The sequence below is a fragment of the Thamnophis sirtalis genome, unplaced genomic scaffold (assembly GCF_051295495.1).
Source record: "Thamnophis sirtalis isolate CommonGarterSnake01/CBP01778 unplaced genomic scaffold, rThaSir2_p1.2 scaffold_9, whole genome shotgun sequence".
Lineage (NCBI taxonomy): Eukaryota > Metazoa > Chordata > Lepidosauria > Squamata > Natricidae > Thamnophis > Thamnophis sirtalis.
The window spans coordinates 52,583,978-52,606,718 of NW_028261389.1; the positions used below are offsets into that span (position 1 = coordinate 52,583,978).

At 46.0% G+C, this 22,741-nt stretch overlaps 2 protein-coding genes across 5 annotated transcripts in view; one reads left to right on the top strand and one right to left on the bottom strand.

Annotated features, from left to right (window-relative positions):
* Positions 1-22,741, top strand: part of NELL2 (neural EGFL like 2) — a 156,135-nt gene that overhangs the window by 97,474 nt on the left and 35,920 nt on the right. For all 4 annotated transcript variants that reach the window (XM_087723555.1, XM_087723553.1, XM_087723554.1 and 1 more), the window contains exon 13: positions 13,487-13,612. In XM_087723555.1, the coding sequence (XP_087579681.1) occupies positions 13,487-13,612 (126 nt within the window). The remainder of the gene's footprint in view (positions 1-13,486; positions 13,613-22,741) is intronic.
* LOC148044137 (endogenous retrovirus group K member 24 Gag polyprotein-like) lies at positions 1,294-2,465 on the bottom strand. Its single transcript, XM_087722476.1, has 2 exons — positions 1,952-2,465; positions 1,294-1,844 (listed from the first exon to the last, which is right to left on the bottom strand). The coding sequence occupies exons 1-2, from the start codon at positions 2,463-2,465 to the stop codon at positions 1,294-1,296; spliced, it is 1,065 nt and encodes a 354-aa protein (XP_087578602.1).

A 22,741-nucleotide genomic window follows, 5' to 3' on the forward strand; every position in this document is an offset into this window, starting at 1 on the left:
ACTGGGAACTCCTTCAAGACTGTCCCCCTGGGCCCAGGGGCTGCCACTAAAATGTCATCCATATAATGGAATAGTCTGAAATGAGGATAAAGTGCCCTGAATGGTTGTAAAATCTGGTGCATGAAATATTGGCACATGGTAGGGCTATTCAACATGCCTTGTGGCAAGACTTTCCACTGGAACCTGCGATTAGGATATGCATTATTGTATTCTAAAAGAGTGAAAGCAAAAAGTTGCCGGTCCTCTGCATGCAGGGGAATGGAGAAAAAGCAGTCCTTTAAATCAAGTACTATCAGATCATAGTCCAGAGGGATAAGATTGGGATTCGGGAGGCCACATTGCAATGGGCCCATGGGCTGAATGATTTTGTTAATGGCCCTTAGATCTTGGAGGAGGCGCCACTTTCCAGTTTTCTTTTGTAGCACAAACACCGGAGTGTTATAAGAGCTAAAAGAGATTTCCAGGTGGCCTTTGTCTAATTGCTCCTGGACTAGCGTTTTTAATGCTGAAGATTTGTGCTCAGGCATGGGCCATTGGTCAACCCATACTGGAACCGTGGTGGTCAAAGTGAGGCGGATAGGAGGAGGAGTCATTCAATCGTTAGTGTGGTAGTCAACCGAGACAAGAGGTCCCGTCCCCATAAGTTGACATGAAGTGGTAGAACAATAGGTTTGATGAAGACAGTAGTAGAAAGCTTAGGAGAGGAAACAGAAAGCCAGTGACGACTGACCCTTGCAGACTGGGAGCTGCCCACCCCACGAACTGAGGGGGAAGCGTCCGTCTCCCAGTCCGGGGGCCACTCATCAGTACGAATCACTGTGACATCCGCCCCAGTGTCGAGCAACCCAGCAAAGGAGCGGCCGTTAAGATTAAAAGAAGCCATCGGGTGGGTTGCTTGTACAGACTGTTCCAAGGCAAGAGCAAAAGGTACGAAGGAGGAAACAGGCATAGGAGAAGAAGCAGAATAAATAGCAGGTGACAATGGAATGGCAGTTGCGACCGGGTCACCCGCCGTCACCGTAAGAGGGATGTTGCAAGAGAAAATAAATCCTAAGGAGGAAAGATCCTCAGCATCCCTCAGAAATGGGGATGTCAAGACACCTCGGGAAACAAAGTCCTGGAGTGGAAAAACTAAAAGAGGAAACGGAGGCAGGGGACAGTCCGGTTGCAAAGGCAGAAAATAATTATTAGTAGGAAGAGGAGCAATGACAGTCTCTGCCGCATAAAGAAAGAATTGAATCGGCAGCTTGACTGACTCAGCCTTTGGGGCGGGGCTGGCTGAAGGCCCCTGCTCTAGTTTCCCTGCTCTGAAGGAGGAGGGGGAGGAGGGGGAGGATTAGAGCGGCACTGATTAGCCCAGTGAAAACCTTTTTTGCATCGCGGGCAAACAGTGCGAGGCTTGGCCCCAGGCTGACGAGGGGGAGGATTAACAGAGTTTTGCCATGGGGCTTTGCACTGAGTCCAGAAATGACCGGGTTTCCCGCAATTATAACAATTTCCAGTTTTACCAGCAGTTGTTTGCTGGAGGGCAGCCGCGAGGCTTTCCACCTTAAAAACTTGGGTTCCCACCACCCGGCAAGCCTTCAGGAAATCAGCTACAGTGGAGGAGGGATTGGCTGCCACAGGCTGCAGGACTTTCTGACAGTCCGCATTAGCATTTTCCCAAGCCAATTTCCACACCAATTCAATCTGAGTGTCCTCGTTGTCAATCTGACGGACCACTGCCTTTTGCAGGCGATCAATGAAATCTGGGTAGGGTTCGTTAGGACCCTGCATAGTTTTTGCAAAGGATCGTCGGGCGGTGCCATCCATAGGATCATCCACCTTTTCCAAGGCTTTAACAGCTGCCCGTCCCACTATAGGGCTTCCCGGGGGGCCGTAGCCTGCAGAGCCCCCGTCTCAAACCCAGCCCCTCCCTGTAACTGAGGGGCGGTAACATTGTTGGGCAGACCTCTGACAATTTCCTTGTTAATTTCTTTAAGGTATTCGGAGGCCCAAATGGCATATTGAGAGGGGGTAAGAAGCATGCCGAGGGGAAGTTTCCAATCCTCCAGCACGTAGGGGTCCCCTGACAAAAGGTTTCGGAACAGTCCTTTGCAGTACGGGGATTGCACCCCATAGGCGGAAACGGCTTGCTTAAGATCTTTAAGAGCTCTATAGGGGATTGAGATATAATTAGGCACAACCACCCCAGCCGCATTGGTTTGAAAGGTTACGGGGAAACAATCCTCTGCCAATTCCATGTCCCCTTGATTGTAAGCATCGCGCAGAGCGTCTTGGAGAGCGCTACGCCACACTTGCGGGACGGGGGAAGGGGCGGAAGGGAGAGGAGAAACCTCCTCTTCCGGAGAGGCCGGGGGAGTTGGAGAGGCCTCGGAGAGGGCCATCGCCTGACAAGCAGGAGAGGCGATCTCCTCGTAGCGTGGAGGAGATAATTCCGAGGGCTTACAAGCAGCCCCCTGCATACCTTCCTCATGAATTTGAAGGCATCTTACAAGAAGTCTCCAAGTAGTGAGAACTTCTGGCGGGGCTCGAGGTTCCTTATGAAAATAAACACCCAATTGAAGCCATAAGGAGACTTTAAGAGAGCCCTTCTCTGGGTAAATGGGACAATTCTCATAGATGTAAGCCAATAGAGAGAGGAAATGTTTTTTCGGGGGAATGGGAAGCGGATGGCCTGTCGCTTGAGAGATTGCAACAGACGATTTAACGATTTCCCGAAGCTCCTGCAGGTGTGCAGTCTCAGCCTTCGAGAAACCTGAGCCCATACTCACGATTGGGAGGGTGCTCCGTTCGCTAACGGCAGGCCCTGGATGCGAGACTTTGCCAAGTCGGGGATGAGTGAAAGGCTGGTGACACAGGAAGATCACGTCGATCACGTTGCATCACGTTGGAGTCACCAAATGTGAAGTTTCCGCTGTTCGCCCATGAGGCCAATGTTGAGAAAAGACAGGAGACGAATTTTCTCGAGATGGAGCGACCCAGATTGGGGGTCTGGTAGCCCCTTTTATTGAGACAGGACAAAGGCAGGAGGAGCAATAGCATGTGATACAAAACAGCCTGTAAAAGTACAATTTCTAATCTACTGCTTCAGGAAAGTTCTCTGTATATATGGTCAAATCCTGGGCGTCATTGGTAGGGCACATCTCAGAATGTTATGTTATTCACTATCAGGATGTTATGGCTTTCTCGGAGCCAGTTGTCTCCTGTGTGATTCAGCGTGACCCTGCAGGCCCTAGTGTGAACTAGGCCATGGAGGACACACACCTACACAAGGAACTATATTACAACAACCCGGTGTCGATCCCAGGTAGCTCCCTGGTTTACCGAGGAGCTCCAGGAGATGAAACGCCGGAAAAGACACCTAGAGAGTGGTTGGAGGGCCAGCCAGTCCGAATCTGATCGAACACTAGTAAGGATTCATAATAAATCCTACTTAGTGGCGATAAAAGCGGCAAAACGGCAACATTATTCCGCTCTTATTGCATCCGCAGATAACTGTCCAGCCGCCCTGTTTAGGGTAACCCGCTCTTTACTTAGCCAAGGAGCTGGGAAAGACCCCCTGCAGGGTAGGGCTGAAGAATTTGTTCAGGATCTGCAGGATAAAATCGCTCAGATCCGGATGGGACTGGACTCTGACTGGGTAGATTCGGGTGAGTCGACGGGGATGAATCTTGTGGAGACCATCTGGGATGAGTTTGATCCTGTGACCCCCGAGGGCATGGACAGGATTATGGGGAGACTCAGTGCTGCCACTTGTGTGCTGGACCCGTGTCCCTCTTGGTTAGTCTCGGCTTCCCGGGAGGTGACTTGAGGCTGGCTCCAGGCGATTACCAATGCTTCTTTGAGAGAGGAGTTCTTTCCCACTGCCTTGAAGGAGGCGGTGGTGAGGCCCCTCCTTAAGAAGCCTTCCCTGGACCCAGCTTCTTTAGCCAACTATCGTCCGGTCTCAAACCTTCGCTTTGTAGCGAAGGTTGTTGAGAATGTGGAAGCACATCAGCTTCCCCATTCCCTGGATGAAGCTGTCTACCTGGATCCATTTCAGTCAGATTTCAGGCCCGGATACAGCACGGAGACGGCATTGGTCGCATTGGTCGATGATCTCTGGCGGGCCTGGGATAGGGGCTGTTCCTCTGTCCTGGTCCTATTAGACCTCTTAGTGGCTTTTGATACCATCAACCATGGTATCCTACTGCGACGACTTAAGGGTTTGGGAGTGGGGGGCACCGTTTTATGGTGGTTCTCCTCCTACCTGTCGGATCGGTCGCAGTTTGTGTTGACTGGAGGGCAGGGATCGACCCTGAGGCGCATCACTTGTGGGGTGCCCCAGGGGTCGGTTCTCTCACCCCTCCTGTTCAACATATATATGAAACCACTGGGTGAGATCATCCGTGGTTTTGGGGTACGGTATCATCAATATGCTGATGATACCCAACTTTTCATCTCTACCCCAAACCACCCAAACAATGCCCTCGACGTGATGTCCCGATGCCTGATGTCCCAATGCCCTCGACGTGATGTCCCGATGCCTGCTATGTGGATCTAGATGGGGAGGAACAGACTCAAGCTCAATCCCTCCAAGATGGAGTGGCTGTGGTTTCCGTCATCCCGATTTGTGCATCTTGTTCCATCTTTGATGATAGGGGGAGAAATTTTAGCCCCCTCAGAGAGGGCCTGCAATCTGGGCGTCCTCCTGGATACGCAGCTTAGTTTAGAAGAATACCTGACGGCCGTGACCAGGGGGGCTTTTTACCAGGTTCGCCTGGTATGCCAGTTGCGCCCCTTTCTGGATCAGGATGCTCTGTGCACACCTCTGTTATGACCTATCTCCACTTAGTTTCAATGTGAGGAATTTCAATCACGCTTTCGCAACTTGACTTCTCCCTGGTAGCACTGGAGTTCTTTAACAGCACAACTCAGGAATGATGGGAGTGTAATGCAGTAGCCTCTGGAGGCCCATTACATCCTTATTCCTTCCTTTCTCCATCTTTCCCCCTGCTCCCTTCCCCCTACCCCCACTGGGACAGAGGAGTGTGCTGGAAACGCGTGTTGGAGTAATGTCAAAGTGCACCATCTGACCCTCTGGTGCTCGGCCTGCAACTCTCCACTCTCCTCCAGGCCCACTTGCTGAGCAGGGGGGGAACAGCCCTGATGCCTCCACTCCCCCCCCCCATGGCCCCAGCCATTGCTGCCCAGATTCCTCAAAAGTGTTGTGCATTTCAAAGGTGGCAGATCATGTCTGGAGGTGCCGGATAATGTCCCACTATGAGAGCTAGGCCAGGTCTCTCCAGTGTCCAACTCGCCAATGGGGGCGCTTCTGCCAGGCCAGCCACCCCCCTGGATTTTTGTGCTCAGCACTTGGCCAGGGGAAGGGACCACTTCCCCATGCCACCCCCTTCTTTTTTTGTTTCTTCATGTTTTATTTGTTTTATTTATATTATTTTCAATTTCCATCCAACAGTATGTGATGTGGGTACAGTTATTTGAACAGTCATAATCCACATATTTGTTGTTATATTCATCACAACAATATTAATATTATTACTGTATAATAGTATAAAAATAATACATAACATCATTTTCTCTACATTTTCTCCACATTAACATTTCCTCTTTTTATATCTCCTCCTTTCTAACTTCTGTTTCTATTGTCTAACCACTGCTAAAATATATCCCACATCAAAAAAATATTCAGTTTCTTCTTTATCCTTAATAATAAGCTGTAATCTATCCATTTCTGCACATTCTAGTGTTTTCTAAATTATATTTTCATGTGATGGAATCTCATCATTTTTCCATTGTGCAAATACAATTCTGGCTGCAGTTAGTATATATAAAACCAGATATATAGTCCTTTTATCATAATTTTCCAGTGGGATGCCCAACAAAAATGTGTCTGGTTTCAAATCTATATGCTGCTTTATCATTTTTTCCAACCAAGTATGTATTTTTGTCCAATATATTTAACTTTTGGGCAGGTCCACCACATATGATAGTATGAAGCCAATGGTTGATTATACTTCCAACATTTAGCAGATCTATCTTTATACATTTTGGCCAATCTTGTCAGTGCATCTATAAAATATTTTATACAAATTTTCTTTATACCTCTATTTAGTCAATTTAACATTTCTATCCCATAGTTTCTGCCATTTATCTAATTCTATTGCATATCCAAAATTTTTAACCCAGGCGATCATTGTCTCCTTAACCTGATCACTTTCAAGTTTAATAGTATATAAGAATATAATTTCTTTATCAGTTCATCTGTTTCAGTTAATATCTGGTTTAATTCTGTTAACTCTTTATTAAAGCCATACGTTTTATCATCTTTTTCGTAACAGGATTGTATCTGCATATGTGGCCACCATGCGATATTTATCCTTTGACTACTAAGTTTCTGTTTAGTTTTTAGTTCCCCTTTTATCATTCAGAATGTCTTTGTATCTTAGAATTTTTTCCATATTAATAACATTAGGATGTACCAATGCCTCCATAGTGGAAAGCCAGATTGGTATTTTCAAATAATGTTTTTCTTTTATTTTAAACCAGACTGATAACAATACATTTACAATATATTGCTTTAATCATATTAATACATCTCTCCCCAAAGTCCATATATTTTAGTTGTGCTAACATAAATTGCCAATTAACATTTCCAAATGCTTTCTGTGCAACTAAAAACATCAACTCCGAGGAACTTCTGGTGGGGGGGGGCCTGTGGGAGCTTCTTGTTCTTAAACAGCTCCGGATTTTTGGCTGCGTTAAACTGTCTAAACAGCAATTCATCAGCCGTTTGGCAGTTTCATTACCTCTTCTTCAGGCTTAGAAGAAGGAGGCGAGTTAATTATGCTTGGGCAGTGCTCCAACTAACCTTCCCAGACCATAAATCTGGGAGGGGGGGGGCACCCGACAGCATAGTATTCGCCGCGCCAAGAACATCTGCTTTTATCTGCAGAACAAAGGCATCCGCTCATCCTCAGCACAAAGTTTGATTTATTGATTCCAGAACGGGCAGAGCCTCTACTCGTGAACTTCTAATTGTATGTATTAATCCTTAGCTTCATTTTTAAAAGAATTCCTTCTGATAATTTACTTGCTAAAGAGATACACAAAATGGCACTGAGCAGCTTCGTAGCAGGGGTCGGATTTTGAAAATAATTCTACGGATCTCAGAACATTTAAAGAAAAGGAAGTGATTTATCAAGCTAAACAGCAATTGCTGTATAATCGGTTTACATACTTACTAATTGGCTGAAGAAGATTAAACTTGGAATGGCTTCTAGGCAAAATGTTCCTCCCCCTCCCTCCCTCCTAACATCTCCAAAAGTGCAGGCAGCTTGCCTGCTCCTGTTGCGAAATTATAGTCACGACTTCCCCCCCGCTACTTCTGCAGGGAAGTCCCTGACTAAAGAAATTTTGCAGAAAGAATTGGTTGAAGCCTTAAAAAATCATGCAGCTGCAATGGAAATTTAAATTAAGGAGGAGATATCTGCTGCTTATAAAGAACTGTCTGATGAACTTGTGACTCGGGACCAGAGGATTAGGGATGATATTTTGGGGGCTTTTAATTGCCTATCAGGATACGTGTCTGGAATTGAAGACAGATTAGAAAATCTTAGTGACTCTAATATCAACCTGGCAACAAAAATGGATGTGGTTCAACAAAAAGTTGGAGATGCTGAAAATGAAATTATTATGTTACAGTATAGACAAATGGAATTTGCATTAAGAATAAGAGGTCTAGGTGAAAATAATCAGGAAAATTTGAAGCAGATTCTCTCAGAAGCCATCGATAAATTGATGGGAAGGCCAGGTGGGAATTTTGAATGGCAAATTGAAAAGGTTTATCGTGTTAACTCCTGGCTTGCCAGACAAAAGCAATTACCAAGAGACATTGTGGTGTACTTTGCTACAAGAGACATGAGGAATATGATACTGCAAGAGTCTTACAAAACTAAGCTTCAAATTGGGGGTCAGGAGGTGACTGTTTTGAAGGAGATACCACCTAAAATGTTGAGCTCAAGGAAAGACTATGTTTTTTAATTGAAGAGCTTAAAAATCGTCAGTTACAGTTCAGATGGGATGCGCCAGCTGGACTAGCACTCATTTATCAGGGCAAAGATACCATTTTAATTCAGTATGGAAGGCCCGTGATTTCTACAATAACATATTGAAGTCTGGATATCCTGCCCCGCCTGGACCCAGAGAAAGAGAACAAGAAGGACAGGATAGACAGCAAACCACACAAGTATCAACAAGGTTGGATCAACTTTCTCTCTCAGAGGTACAAGGAGCCAAGGAATAAAGACAAACCCGTGTGATTACCAGATGAATGGACCAAGAATTAAAAAAGCAACAATTACAACAAACACCTGCCACCAGTCAAGAAGCTACAGGTATCAGTCTAGAAGTAGTGGGAGGAGCCAGGCCAAAGATTAAATTCCAGGATGTCCAGATGGCTCTTAAAAAGCTTCAGGGAGCTAAAGATGACAACTAAGTTCCTAACGTGGAACGTTAATGGATTAAATTCCCCAGAGAAAAGGAAGAAAATAAATCACTATCTTAAACAATTCAAGAATGACATAATTTGCTTGCAAGAAACCCACATTAGATCAACTGATCAAAAATACTTGATTAACACAAGACTTGGACCACACTTTATAGTTTCTGCTCCGGAGAAGAAAAATGGTATAGTTATCTACTTAAGGAAGGACGTGAGAGCTGAATTAATTGAAGCAGACTCCCAAGGAAGATACATTGCAATAGATCTGGTATTAGAAGGGAAAAGGATATTGCTACTGGGAATATATGCTCCCAATCATCAACAAGATAAATTTTATAAAAAGCTCCATGCTAAATTAGTACATTCGGATTATAGATCCTGCATATTATTGGGTGACTGGAACGGTGTTATGGATACCAAGAAAGACAAGAAGGCTTTTCGGCAAAATATTCAAATGCGAGCGAAACTACCTTTTTCGACATGATAGATGATTTTGAACTGAGAGATATTTGGCGAGAAAGAAATGCAGAAGAATACGACTTTACCTTCTTTAACTGATAGACACCAATCCTTTTCTAGGATTGACTTCATACTAACTACCAATGATTTGCTTTCTAGGGTAAAGAAGACAAAGATATGTTCCAGAGTTTTATCAGATCATAATCCGGTTTGGATGGAGTTGGGAGTTGGGACGCAAGCAAGAAGGACTTGAAGATTGAATGAAAATTTATTTAGATATGAGAAATATATTAATGAACGTAAAAAATTGTTAAGAGAATACTTTGTTTTTAATATGAATAAGGGTACATCTATGGAAATAGTATGGGACGCAAGTAAAGCATATATGAGAGGAGCTTTGATAAATCTAAATAGATTACATAGATGTAAACAGGGGGAAAAGCTAATTGAACTGGAAGATGAAATTAGGAAGAAAGAGAAGGAGTTAATTTTAAAACCAGGAGATAAAAAGATTAAAGAAGCAATTACCTTATTAAAATACCAATTTAATATGTTGATTTCAGACCAGGTAGCTACCAATCTGCTATATGCAAAACATAACACTTTCTGTAATGCAAATAAATCTGGTAGATGGTTAGCATATTTGATTAGGAAAAAAACAGAAATCTCGTAATGTATCAAAATTACATTATAAAGGGAAGGAAGTGTATCAACAGGATCAGATTCAAAAGGTCTTTCATGAATTTTTTATAGGATTGTACAAGAGTGATAAAATTCAAGGCCTAGATATAGATAGATACCTGGACAAAGAAAAAATACCCATAGTTAAAGATGAGCAGAGGGAAAGACTGAACCAACCAATAACTTCGGGGGAAATTCTACAGGTAATTAAACAGTTAAAGGCAGGAAAAGCACCGAGTACAGATGGCTTGACGGCAGCTTATTACAAAAATCTACAATTAGAAATGGTAGAACCTCTTAAGGAATTATTTAATAAGATTCAAGTGGAAGGCAAGGTACCCCCATCTTGGAAGACAGCCTTCATATCCCTGATACCTAAAGAAGATCAAGATCTTACTCAACCAAAAAATTATAGACCTATATCATTACTTAATGTAGATTATAAAATCTTTACCAAAATACTAACAAATAGGTTAATGTTGGTTATCCAGCAATTGATTCATAATGATCAAACAGGTTTTATTCAAGGGAGACAAATGAGAAGTAATGTAAGACTAATTGTTAATACACTAGAATACTTGGGAAAGAATAACCAAATCCCTGCTGCACTCATATTTCTAGATGCTGAGAAAGCCTTTGATCGAGTGAATTGGCAATTCCTGCTGAAAATATTGCAAAAAATGAAAATAGGAGAACACTTCTTACAATCAATCAAAGCAATATATCAGCAACAAACAGCTCAAATTATAGTTAATGGAAGTTTAACAGATTCTTTTCAAATTGAAAAAGGTACAAGACAGGGTTGTCCCTTGTCCCCATTATTGTTTATCATAACTTTGGAATTATTGTTGAATAAAATATGAGGTTCAGAGGACTTACAGGGAATTAAGATTAGGCAGCAAGAATATAGAGTACGTGTTTTTGCGGATGATTTGGTTATAACATTAACCCAACCACAGGAATCTAGCAAGGTCTTAATGAACTTGATTAATCAATATGGTCAAGTGTCAAGATTTAAAATAAATTTAGGGAAAACAAAGATACTAGCTACAAATGTGAACACTAAACAAAGGGAAGAACTAGAAGGAATGACAGGATGTGAAATAGTTAAAAAGGTCAAATATTTAGGAGTTTATATCTCAACCTCAAATGGGAAGTTATACAAGTATAATTATGAACCACTTTGGCATAGTATACAGACAGAGATAAAAAATGGGAGAAATTACAGTTATCTCTGCTGGGAAGAATAGCAGCAGTGAAAATGAATATTTTACCTAAATTTTTATTTCTTTTCCAAATGTTACCAATACTTAAAAAAGATGTGAACCTGCTAGAATGGCAGAAGGGCATTAATAAATTTGTATGGGCAGGGAAGAAGCCGAGAGTAAAACTAAAAATAATGCAAGATATCCGCGAGAGAGGAGGTTTGAAATTACCCAATTTAAAACTATATTAAGATGCAGTAGTTTTATCTGTAATTAATGACTGGATTAATTTAACAGATGATAGAATACTTAATATTGAGGGGCATGATTTGGTATATGGTTGGCATGCTTACCTGCTATATAACAAAAAGGAGGACAAGAATTTTAAAAGTCATATTTTAAGGAATGCTCTACTGCGGGTCTGGAAAAAATATCAATACAAATTAAATGATAAGATACCCATGTGGGCAATTCCCAGACACGCAATAGAAAATATGAACATAGTACAAAAACAGGATGTAATTACTTACAGACAGCTTCTTACCCTAGAAAGAGGTGTACTACAATTAAAACCCTTGGATGAATTAAAAGAGGAAAAGATAATTCAAACATGGTTTCAGTACGGGCAGCTACAGGCCAGATGGAAAATAGATTAAAAAACTGGCTTTATGCAAGTTGAGGATAATTTACTCAAACAAATTAGAGATCAAAGTCCAATGCATATAAAGAGATTATATAATGTATTAATAGAAATGGACTCGGAAACAGAATTAGTTAAAGACTGTATGATAAAGTGGGCTCAAAATATTGAAGAACCAATAATGTTGGATACATGGGAAAGGATTTGGGTAAGAAATGTAAAATTTACACAAGCCCAAAATTTGAGAGAAAATTTTTATAAGATGTTTTATAGATGGCATTTAGATCCTAAAAAATTGGCTTCTATGTATCCGAATTTACAACCTAAATGCTGGAGATGTGATTCTGTGGACGCTACATATTTTCATATATGGTGGACTTGCAAAAAGGTTAAGGCATTTTGAATAAAAATATGGTGGATTATGCAAAATGTTCTTAAAAAAAGAATAAAGTTTACTCCTCAGTTATTTTTGTTAGGTATAATTACATTGTACAGTTGTAGAGATTAATTTGATTTTGCACTTAATAACTGCTGCTAGATTGTTGGTGGCGCAATACTGGAAGAAGGAAGATTTGCCTACTATCCAAGAATGGACATTGAAAGTCACAAACCTAGCCGAGATGGCTAAAATATCTGCATATCTTAAGAACTATTCAAATGAGAGATATAAACGAGACTGGAAAAAATGGATTGATTATATTCAAAATAAATATGGGACTAAGAAATTCCAGATAGCTTATGATTAAGATCTGGAATGATATAAATTGTTTAGAGTTAGCCTAGCAAGGAGAGTTAAGCTCAATTTAAAGACGTTATTAACTTTCTACTCTCTTTTCCAATATATTTTAGACTGTTTTTGTTAAAGACTTATACCTTGTATTGGTTCTTGGAAGTCAGGTGGGAAGGTTGGGGGTGTTGGGGGGGGAGGGGGGAAGGGAGGGAAGTAAATATTTGTAACTAAATTAGGCTTGGGGGTGTTGGGTTTTAAAGCACTATGATCATACATGTATACTGTCTTGTCTTATTTTTTAAACAAAGATATGTTATGTATATTGAAATGGAATTATAAATACCATCAACACAAAATGGAGCTTGCTCAGAAGCTGAAATACACCAAGTGAATAAGAGGAAGAGTGGGAAGTAGAGGAGAGAAGAAAGGCAGGAAGAGAGGGATAGGAGAGAGGGCGGGTGGGAAATGAGAAGAATAAGGAGGAGTGGAAAGGGGAGAGAGGAGAAGGAGAAAGGAAGGGGAAGTAGAGTAGAAAAGGATGATGGAGGGTAGAAAGGAGGTAGGGAGGGGGAGGAGAGAGGGAGAAGAAAGTGTTGGATAAGGCACAAATATGGTGTATGGAGAGCAGAAGAGCCAATAATTGTTTTTTTTTTTTAGGGAGCTGATGGTAAGATGAATTGATGTAAATATTTTAATAACACAACATTATATTGGCTATGTAATAGTATACATGTGATTATATGTTATGAAAATGGAAAATAAAAAGTTTTCATAAAAACATCAACTCCATTTTTTCCAGGATGTATCTCATAGTACTCCAGTGTGTTTAGAATCATTCTTGTATTGTTTTGATCTGTCTCTTTAGCAAAAATCCATTCTGCTGCCCCCTTCTTTCTCTTGGCTCCACTGACGAGGGAGGAGAAAGGCCAGGCTTGGGGGATGGCCTCCACCTATAAGATCTGCCCCTGCTGTTCTCTCCCAGCCCTCTTTGCTGCTGGCAACAGCAAATGTATCACAACAAAGGCAGAATCCTGTTGCGATGCAAAGGCAAGTACAGGGGTTCTTTGCTCCCGCACTAAGGCTCCAGCCATCGCCATTGACACCGCCCCAACAGCGGAACAGCCCTGAAGGAAAGAGGTTGTCAACACTCGGCCTAAGCAATAAGACAAGGGCAACTGCTCTAATTGGAGACATTATTCCAATCTGTGTTAACAGCAGGATATTCAGCAGTGTTTGTTCATCTGTCCTTGTTGTTTTATTCACAGATATTGATGAATGTGCTGAAGGGAGGCATTACTGTCAGGAAAATACTATGTGTATCAACACACCAGGATCATTTATGTGTGTCTGCAAAACAGGTTACATCAGAATTGATGACTACTCTTGTACAGGTAAGAATAATTTGTTAACATAAGCAGATGCCCATTATTTCACCTTTTTAAAGATTATTCACTTTTATAAGTCATTAGCAGATATGAAAAAGATGTTATTCTGTTTTCTTTCATACAATTAGAGTGATATGATTACCAGATTTTTTTATGACATCTGTCTTGGTTAATTCTAATGTATTCTTACTGTATCCCTCTTGTTTAAAGGGGAAAAGCTTGAATTTTGCATTAACATAGAATATGAATGAATAAATGTAATGTAAGAAATGAAATGTAAGAAGACAACTTTCCCTTCCTTCTTTCCAGTTTTAAGCTGCTAACCTCCCACCCACTTTATGGTGTAGAGCAGGGGTGTCAAACTCAATTTCATTTAGGGCTAGATCAGCATTATGATTTTCCTCAAAGAGCCAGTAGCTGGATACTACAACTAGGTGGGTATGGCTGACTGGGTGTAACTGGGTGGACATTGCTGCCTTGATGCCACTCACTGGCCATGGCTGACTCAGGATGACTAGGTAAGGATAGAAGAAGTTGCACTGAATAACTCAACGTGGGAACAATTCAGTGCCCCACAAAAAACACACCACAACACAACAGACACACACACACACCAAGTTTGGAGAGTTTTACCCATAGAGGAAGGAGAAGGCCTTCTCCCCAAGCCCAAGCCTGATTGGCAGTTTATAAGCTCAGATGCAGATAAAAGTATTCAAGTTTGGAATTCTGTGTGTTTGTTAAGGTGACCAGACGTCCCGCTTTTGGCGGGACACCCCCGCTTTTTAATGCATTTTCCTGCGTCCTGCCCGCTTTTTTAAAAAGCACGCTTTTTTTGGCGCTCGCAGCTCCCGCCCATCAGCTGCTAGCTTGCTGGGCTGGCTCATCGTTCTGTTCTCTATCCTACCTACCTACAAATTTAAGCCAGCCCAGCCTGCCGCTCACTGATTGGATTGGCCTGGACTCCAGCCAATCAGTGAGCTGGCTGGGATGGAAAACGCGGCGTGCTTAAAGTTTTCCATCCCAGCCAGCTCACTGATTGGCTGGAGTCCGCTTAGCATGCCGCATGAGTCCCCTGCCCATCCGTTGCCGCTCGCATGGGCGGGGTAGCGTAGCGAGTGAGCGGGGAGCGAGCTCGCCTTTCCAGCTCCACTTCCGGACAAGCTGTGGGAAAACCTCTGCGAAAAGTGCCACCTGGGGCCGCCGCTTCTTCTCCGAACTCAGAGTAAGTGACGGGCGGGGCGAGTGAGGGGGGGTGGGGGGATCGCCGCCCGCTGAACTGCAGCTGACTCACCCCGGGCCGGGCGGGCTGGGAGGCTCTGGGCGTCCGGGCGGGAAGAGCGCAGAGAAAGGCAGAGCGGCGCTCGACGCGACTCTGCTATTTCTGCTGGAGGAGTCCCTAGATAGGGAAGGCGGGTGGCGAGGCAGAGCAAGGGAGCGCAAACGGCGGATCCCGGGCTCATATGCAGAGGGAGCTCTCCAGGCACAGGAGCGCTGGAAAAGTGCTCCGCTCATGCACCCACTGGGACGGAGAACGCTCGCTCGCTCGCTCCAGCCCTGCCTGCCGGCACGACTTTGAAGTGTTGGCTTGCCGCTTGCCTTCCACGTCGGCCCGCGTGGAAGGCAATCCAGCCCTTTCAAAGTCATGCCGGCAGTTTAGAACTCGCCCGCCATTCAGCGAAACATCTTTCGCTGAATGGCGGCCGAGGGGCACGCTAAAGTGCCGGCATGAGTTTGAAGGGCTGGCTTGCCACTTGCCTTCCACGTCGGCCCGCGCGGAAGGCAATCCAGCCCTTTCAAAGTCATGCCGGCAGTTTAGAACTCGCCCGCCATTCAGCGAAATATCTTTCGCTGAATGGCAGCCGAGGGGCACACTAAAGTGCCGGCATGAGTTTGAAGGGCTGGCTTGCCGCTTGCCTTCCACGTCGGCCCGCGCGGAAGGCAATCCAGCCCTTTCAAAGTCATGCCGGCAGTTTAGAACTCGCCCGCCATTCAGCGAAACATCTTTCGCTGAATGGCGGCCGAGGGGCACGCTAAAGTGCCGGCATGAGTTTGAAGGGCTGGCTTGCCGCTTGCCTTCCACGTCGGCCCGCGCGGAAGGCAATCCAGCCCTTTCAAAGTCATGCCGGCAGTTTAGAACTCGCCCGCCATTCAGCGAAACATCTTTCGCTGAATGGCGGCCGAGGGGCACGCTAAAGTGCCGGCATGAGTTTGAAGGGCTGGCTTGCCTTCCATGTCAGCCCGCATGGAAGGCAAGCTGCACTTCAAACTCATGCCGGCAGTGGGAAGCCTTTGCCGGCCCGATACCAGCTCTGAAGTTGCTTTCCTTTCTACTAAAGCCCCTGCTCAGCAAAGCAAGTCCGGGGAAGTCCTTTGAGCCGGCTAGAAAAGGTCTGCCGTGAACTGGGAAGCTGACGCACCCCCCTCCTCTCTGCCCCCCCTCTGCAACCCCGGATACCCTCTGCCGCCGTGCCTGAAGCATGGGAGCGCTCACCAGCCGGCAGAACGCCGGAGTGGAAGAGGTGGATGTCCCATCCAATTCCCTCTACAGATACCCCCCAAAATCTGGTAAGACGGAGCAAGCGGGGGGGATATGCGAGAGGTTTGCGGGGAGTCCCGCATGGCAGGGTTTTGCACGCGCTCCGTACTCTGAGTTGAGGGAATGGCGAGCAGCGGCTGCAACCCCAGAGTTCGGCTAGGCGAGAACTTTAAGGCGAGTGGCGGGACGGACCCTTGCTGTCAATCTCCCCCCCCCTTGTGCCTTTTCGCAGCCGTCCCATCGTTCTCCCGCCAGTGGGGCTGCTCCTGTGATGGGGTCCCCCCCCCCCCGTGGCTGCGAAGGAGTTTCCCGAGAGTTTTAGAGAGTCAGGAGTACGACCCTCATTGCAACGTCGCCATTTGCAAGCTCCGGCTGCTTGGGAGGGTGGTTATTTATTTATTTTTTTCTTCTTGCTTCCGCTTTCTTGCCGGCTTGCAAGGATTGTGGTGGCGGCTTGGATGGAAATAGTGACATTCGTGGCATCACGCTTGGGGTTAAAAACTGCTTTCGTTCGCGGCAGCAACTGCTCTTTGAGAATTCTTGCTTGAAAAAACAGGACTCCCTCACGCGGTCCTGAGTTGAGGTCCATCTCCCTCCACCCCTAATTAAAAAGCCCCTGGTAAATTCTTGCCTGTCCTGTGCCACTTGGCATGCCTGCCTGTTTAGTTGTTACTGCGCTGATTGAATTCTAAAATACCCCATCAATCTTCCGATGTAACATTTAACCATCCCCGCTGCTAATGAGAGTTCGCCCCTTCGCCCGCTGAGTTGGAGTCGGCGATGGGACGCACGGGGTCGGTCGGTGGCTCTCTCACTTGCTCCTCCCGCCGCGGCACCAGCAGCAATGGGATATGCTTGGGGAAGGGACAGCCAGAACCACCTGCCCGGATTTGTGCTCCAGCCGTCGCCACCGCTTCTGCTGCTGCTGCAGCAGCCACCAGAGACTCCTTCCCCTCCGCCGCCCACATGGAGTGGGGAGTGAGCACGCGAAAGGAGAAAAAAGGAAAGGGTGACGGCTCCAGGACACAGCGTCCCGTGGGAGCGCCGGAGGAACCGGCGGATGTTATAGCTGCTTTTCGCTTCTCCGCCTCTTCCTGGGGATCGTGGAGGAATCTTGGTCTGGCATCATTGAGGAGAACCTGCCGCGTGCCTGTTTCGAGGCTCATCACTAGCAAATACCCACTGCTAGAAGATGGGGAGGGTAGCCTGGGTCTTCTCGGGCCAGGATCGGACCTTCCTGGCTGCCTTTGCCACTGCTGCCGCCGCCACTGCTTGGCAGGTTCTCCTCAATGATGCCAGACCAAGGAAGAGGTGGAGAAGCAGGGCGGAGAGAGGAAAGGAAGCTGCAGCCGAAGGGAGAGACGCTCGCCCCCGTGTTCAGCAAAGCAAGCCCGCTGGCGGCGCCTGTGCTGTGGTGGGAAGCGAACTGCGGGTCCCCCCCTGCCGCCGCCGCCTTCTTTACCTCTGCCTCTTCCAGAGCCCGGGGTGGCTGTCAGGGTGCTGATGGTGGAGCGGACGCGGCCAGTTTGTTACTGCTTCCAGGGATCGAGACGGACGAGGGAAGCGGCGGTGGCGGACATCGGACGTCGGCAGCGACTGTAACGACCGCTCGGGCGAGGTGCAGAGGAAGAACGGAAGGTCCCTCCTGCCCGCGACGATGGCTCCAGCCATGGACAAGCAGGCTGGCCCCAACAACAACAACGCGCTGCTCTTGCCACCACCTCCGGGTGGGAAGCAACCATGCCTGTGCGGCGCCTGTGTTGCGGAGGGAAGCGAGTCCGTGAGGCATGGTTGCTTCCCACCCGGAGGTGGCATCAAGAGCAGCGCGTTGTTGTTGTTGTTGAAGAAGACGCCGGGGCCAGCCTGCTCGTCCATGGCTGGAGCCTTCGTCGTGGGCGGGAGGGACCTTCCGTTCTTCCTCCGCACCTCGCCCGTGTGGTTGTTACAGTCGCTGCCAACATCCGACGTCTGCCACCGCCGCTTCCCTCATCCGTCTCGATCCCTCGTCCGCTCCGCCGTCAGTGCCCTGACAGCCACCCCCGCCGGCGGCTACCGGGCCTCGCTGGAGTCAATTGCAAAACTGCATTCAGCGCTTTGAGGACTTGAGGCATCTTGGTAAATGCAGTTCCCTATCGGAAAGAATGGAGTAGCTGCGAATTTGTAACAACAACAGAAGATAATAACTTGGTGCTTCGCAGGTTACGAAAATCTCAAGTTTGATTTGCACACTGTTTTTTAAAAGTTAGATAAAGAAATTATGCTGTGAAAGCGACTAGAAAGCTGCCCCCCTCCCCTTCCTGTATGCGAGAAAGGGAAGGAGAGGAAGGAAGGAGGGAGGGGGGAAGGAAAAGAAGAAGGGAGGGGGTGAGAAGATGGAAGGAGAAAAGATGGATGGAAGGAGAAAGAATGGAAGGAGAAGGAGGAAGATGGAAGAAGAAAGGAAGAAAAAGAAGAAGGGAGGGAGAAAAGAGGGAAGGAGGTAGGAAGAAAAGGGGTAGAGAGGGAAGAGAGGGAAAGAGCAGAAAGACAAAGAGGATGAAGTTGATAGGCAAGAGGAAGGAGGAAGGAAGGAAGGAAGAAAAAGGGAGGGAGAGAGGAAAGAAGAAAAGATGGAACTAGAAAGGAAAGAAGGGAGGGAAGGAGGAAAGGGGAAGACAGGGAAAGAGCAGAAAGACAGAGAAGGTGAAGGTAGATAGGCAGAAGGAAGGAAGAAGGAAGAAATAGGAAAGGATGGAAAGAGGAAGGAACAGAAGCGAAGAGGAAGAGAGAAATGGAAAGCAGAAAGACAGAGAAGGTAGATAGGCAAAAGAAATGAAGCTGAAAGAATGGAAGGAGGAAGGAAGAGAAAAGGAGGAAGGGAGTGAGTGAGGAAAGAAGAGAGGATGGAAGGAGAAAGGAAGGAAGAGAGGGAAAGAGCAGAAGACGGATAAGGTGAAGGTAGATAAGCAAGAGGAATGAAGGAAGAAGTGTGGTGTCTCGAGGAGGGGGAAAACATTTAGTGACCAAAGTTACAATGGCATTGAAAAAAGTGACTGATGACCATTTTTCACACTTAGAGACCGTTGCAACCATTTTTCACACTTAGCGACCGTTGCAGCATCCTCATGGTCACGTGATCAAAATTTTGTTTGGCAACAGATTCGTATTTATGCTGGTTTCAGTGTCCTGGGGTGACCTTTTGACAAAAAAAAGTTTTTTTAATAAAGCCCCCCCCCCCCCCCCCGTCAAGGGCGTCCCTCTTTTCCAATCTGAAAATCTGGTCACCTTAGTGTTTGTGTGTGTGTCAGTGGTGGGATTCAAATAATTTAACAACCGGCTCTCTGTCTTAATGATCAGGTGGATAGGTGGGGCTTAGTGGTCATTTGACCATGTGGGTGTGGCCAACTCAACATTACTTAGGTTGATGGGCGCTTCGCCTTTGCTGTTACAATGTAATAAGGGTTAACCAGAGAGGCAGATTCTGTAAGCAGGGCCATAAAGAGTAAGCTAGAAACAACACCATAATGTTTCCTTCATGCCTTCCTTACAGGATTAACCCTGTAAAGCAGAAAAAAAAACAAAAGAAGATTTCTTCCAACAACCGGTTCTCCGAACCTCTTAGAAAGTTAAGAACCGGTTCTCCCGAATAGGTGCGAACTGGCCTAATCCCACCACTGGTGTGTGTGTTTCCTTTGCCACAACATGCTAAAAGAGATGTTCTTCTTCCAATCCCAGACATTGTTGGCATTTCCTGGTCTGGTGCCTCCTTGGAGCAAGACAGGAGGCTGTTCTGACCTAGGCTTCCTGATACAATAAAAACCACACAGCTAGTCCCAAAAACCATCTTTTTATTTCAAAGGCTGTGAATTATGTTCATTCACAGTGCATAATGAATCCCAAATAGTTGTAAAGAGTCCTACAGTAGGCTGCCAAAGTCTTTTGGGATAAGGCTGATAAGCACCCACCTTTATCTTCCTTGAAACACTGCCAAAGATTTAATGGGCAATTAGCTTGACAAGGCCACAGAGATCAAAGAGTCAAAATGGAGCTTCAGAAGGTAAACTGACCAGCATGAACGAATTTGCTTCCTACAAAGGCTCACATGCCTTTGCTCTTCCTTTATGTCCTATAAGAGGGGCAGCCTTACTCCCAAGTGATCCCTTCTGTCTTAACTGTTCTTGCCTTTTGGCAGCTCTGCGCAAGCGCGCACTGGGAACAGGGGGAGTCTGTTCCACTGCCTCGCTGATGTCCGACTCTGGAGGCTATGGAGACAGCACGTAACTCCTAGATGGCTCTGGCCCCCCTCTCTGTTTCTGATGCAGAGCCCTTGTCCAAGCCTTCCCCAGACTCCAAGACTGGCCCATGTTCCTCCCCAATCTCCTTGCTATCTGACTCTGCTGCTAGCTCCACAGGCTACTGGTGACCACAATAATGACATCTTGGATCAGTTTGTCGTTATTTATTTGGACAATGTTTTGATTTACTCTTCCTCCTGAGAGTGCCAACTGTAGCACCTCACCTCTGCCTGATCCTGCAACGGCTCCGGGAGAACCACTTGTATGCATAACTGGAAAAATGCCAATTCTTTCAGTCCACCATTGAGTTCCTGGGGCATCACATCTCTCCTAAGAGCATAATGGAGCTGAGCAAGGTTGAGTCTTTGCACAACCTCCTTGGCGAGTGAAATCCATTCAGCAACTCCTTGGGTTCGTCAACTGTTATTGGACCTTTATCCCCAGCTTCGCTTCCCTGACCGCACCCCTCACTCAGCTCCTTCAGAAAAATGCCCCGTTCCACTGGAGTACCCCCGAGCAGCAGGCTTTCCAGGCCTTGAAGCAGGCATTCATGAAGGAGCCCATCTTGAAACATTGTGAACCCCACCATCCATTTGTGATGGAAGCAGATGTGTTGGATGTTGCTGTTAGAGCAGTGTTACTCCAGGCTCACGCATCCAGCGGTACCCTCTTCTACTTTATTTCTTCTACTTTACTCAAGTCCTACTAAATCCAAAGTCAACTCTCCGTGTTGACATTCCATGCATAATGTCGGCAGAGCCGGATCTTAGATTACAGTAGCTGGTTTGAGATGGGTGTATCTATTGGGTAACATGGTTTATGACACAGACTGAGGAGAGGAAAGGAACAGGGGCAAAGTTCAGAAGCATATAAACAAAGCAAAGAAATGGCTGCAAATAAATCTTGCCTAATGAATAATGTCTAATGAAGCTGTTAATAAATCACTGGTTTTTGTATTAAAACATTGGCTCCAGTGGTGGGTTTCAATATTTTTAGAACCTATTCTGTAGGTGTGGCCTGTTTTGTGGGAGTGGCTCGGCAGTCATGTGACTGGGTGGGTGTGGCCAACTTGAAAAATGTGGTGAAACTCACTTAACGACGCTCTTGCTTCGCAATCAAAATTTTGGGCTCAATTGTGGTCTTTCTTTCTTTCTTTCTTTCTTTCTTTCTTTCTTTCATCTCTCTCCCCCACTTTCTTTTTCTTTCTTTTTTCTTCCTTCCTTTCTTTCTCTTTCTCTTTCTGTCTCTCTCTCTGTCTCTCTCCATGTGTCTGTCCATCTCTCTCTTATCTCTGTCTGTCTGTCTGTCTGTCTGTCTCTCTCTCGCTCTCTCTCTCTCACTCACACAGACACACAGACACACACATAGTGGTCACCTTGTTGAGAATTCCAATCACATTTGAAACACTCAACAACTGGCCTGCATTTATGGTTTTTTGCAGCGTTCTGCAGTCATAGGACCAAAATATATGGTTAAAAGTACCTGGCAGTGGCATTTTTCCCTGGGGGTCTCTACAGAATAGCAATAGCAGTTAGACTTATATACCGCTTCATAGGGCTTTCAGCCCTCTCTAAGCGGTTTACAGAGTCAGCAACAACAATGCCCCCAACAACAATCCGGGTCCTCATTTTACCCACCTTGGAAGGATGGAAGGCTGAGTCAACCCTGAGCCAGTGAGATTTGAACAGCCGAACTGCAGAACTGCAGTCAGCTGAAGTAGCCTGCAGTGCTGCATTTAACCACTGCACCACCTCGGCTCGGTTAAGAACATCCCAAGACCAATGCCACCACATCTGCCCTCTTCAGGGACAGGTCCTCATCTTCTGGCCGTGACCCCACGCCGTGAAAAACATGAAGTCTCCGAGGCTGTAATTGTATGGGGTCTTCACACACGCCTATGTTTTCACAGAGTGGAGCCGTGGCAAAGCTATACGTGGCTGCGATGACTCTGGAGCCCATCCACGGGGGAGGGGGTCCCCTCGCATTCCTCGTCTTCCCGGATGGACTCCAGAGTCATCATTGGCCACGCAGAGCGTCACTCCATGGAAAACATAGGTGTGCGCACACACCCCATATAATTACAGCCTCGGAGACTTCGTAACGGTGGGAACTTGTTCTCACTCACCTGGGTTTCTGCAGAAGCTTCCCTCCAAAGCCTGAAAGCCCTCCGAGGGAGGAAGGGCCAGTTGGGACAAGTGCTTTGGTCCTGCTCCGGGCTGTAATTCTGCAGGGTGTGCACGCACCTATGTTTTCCACAGCATGGAGCCATGGCCAGAAGATAAGGGACTAGAGGGGGACCAGCGGGGGACCAGTGGGGCCTTGTCC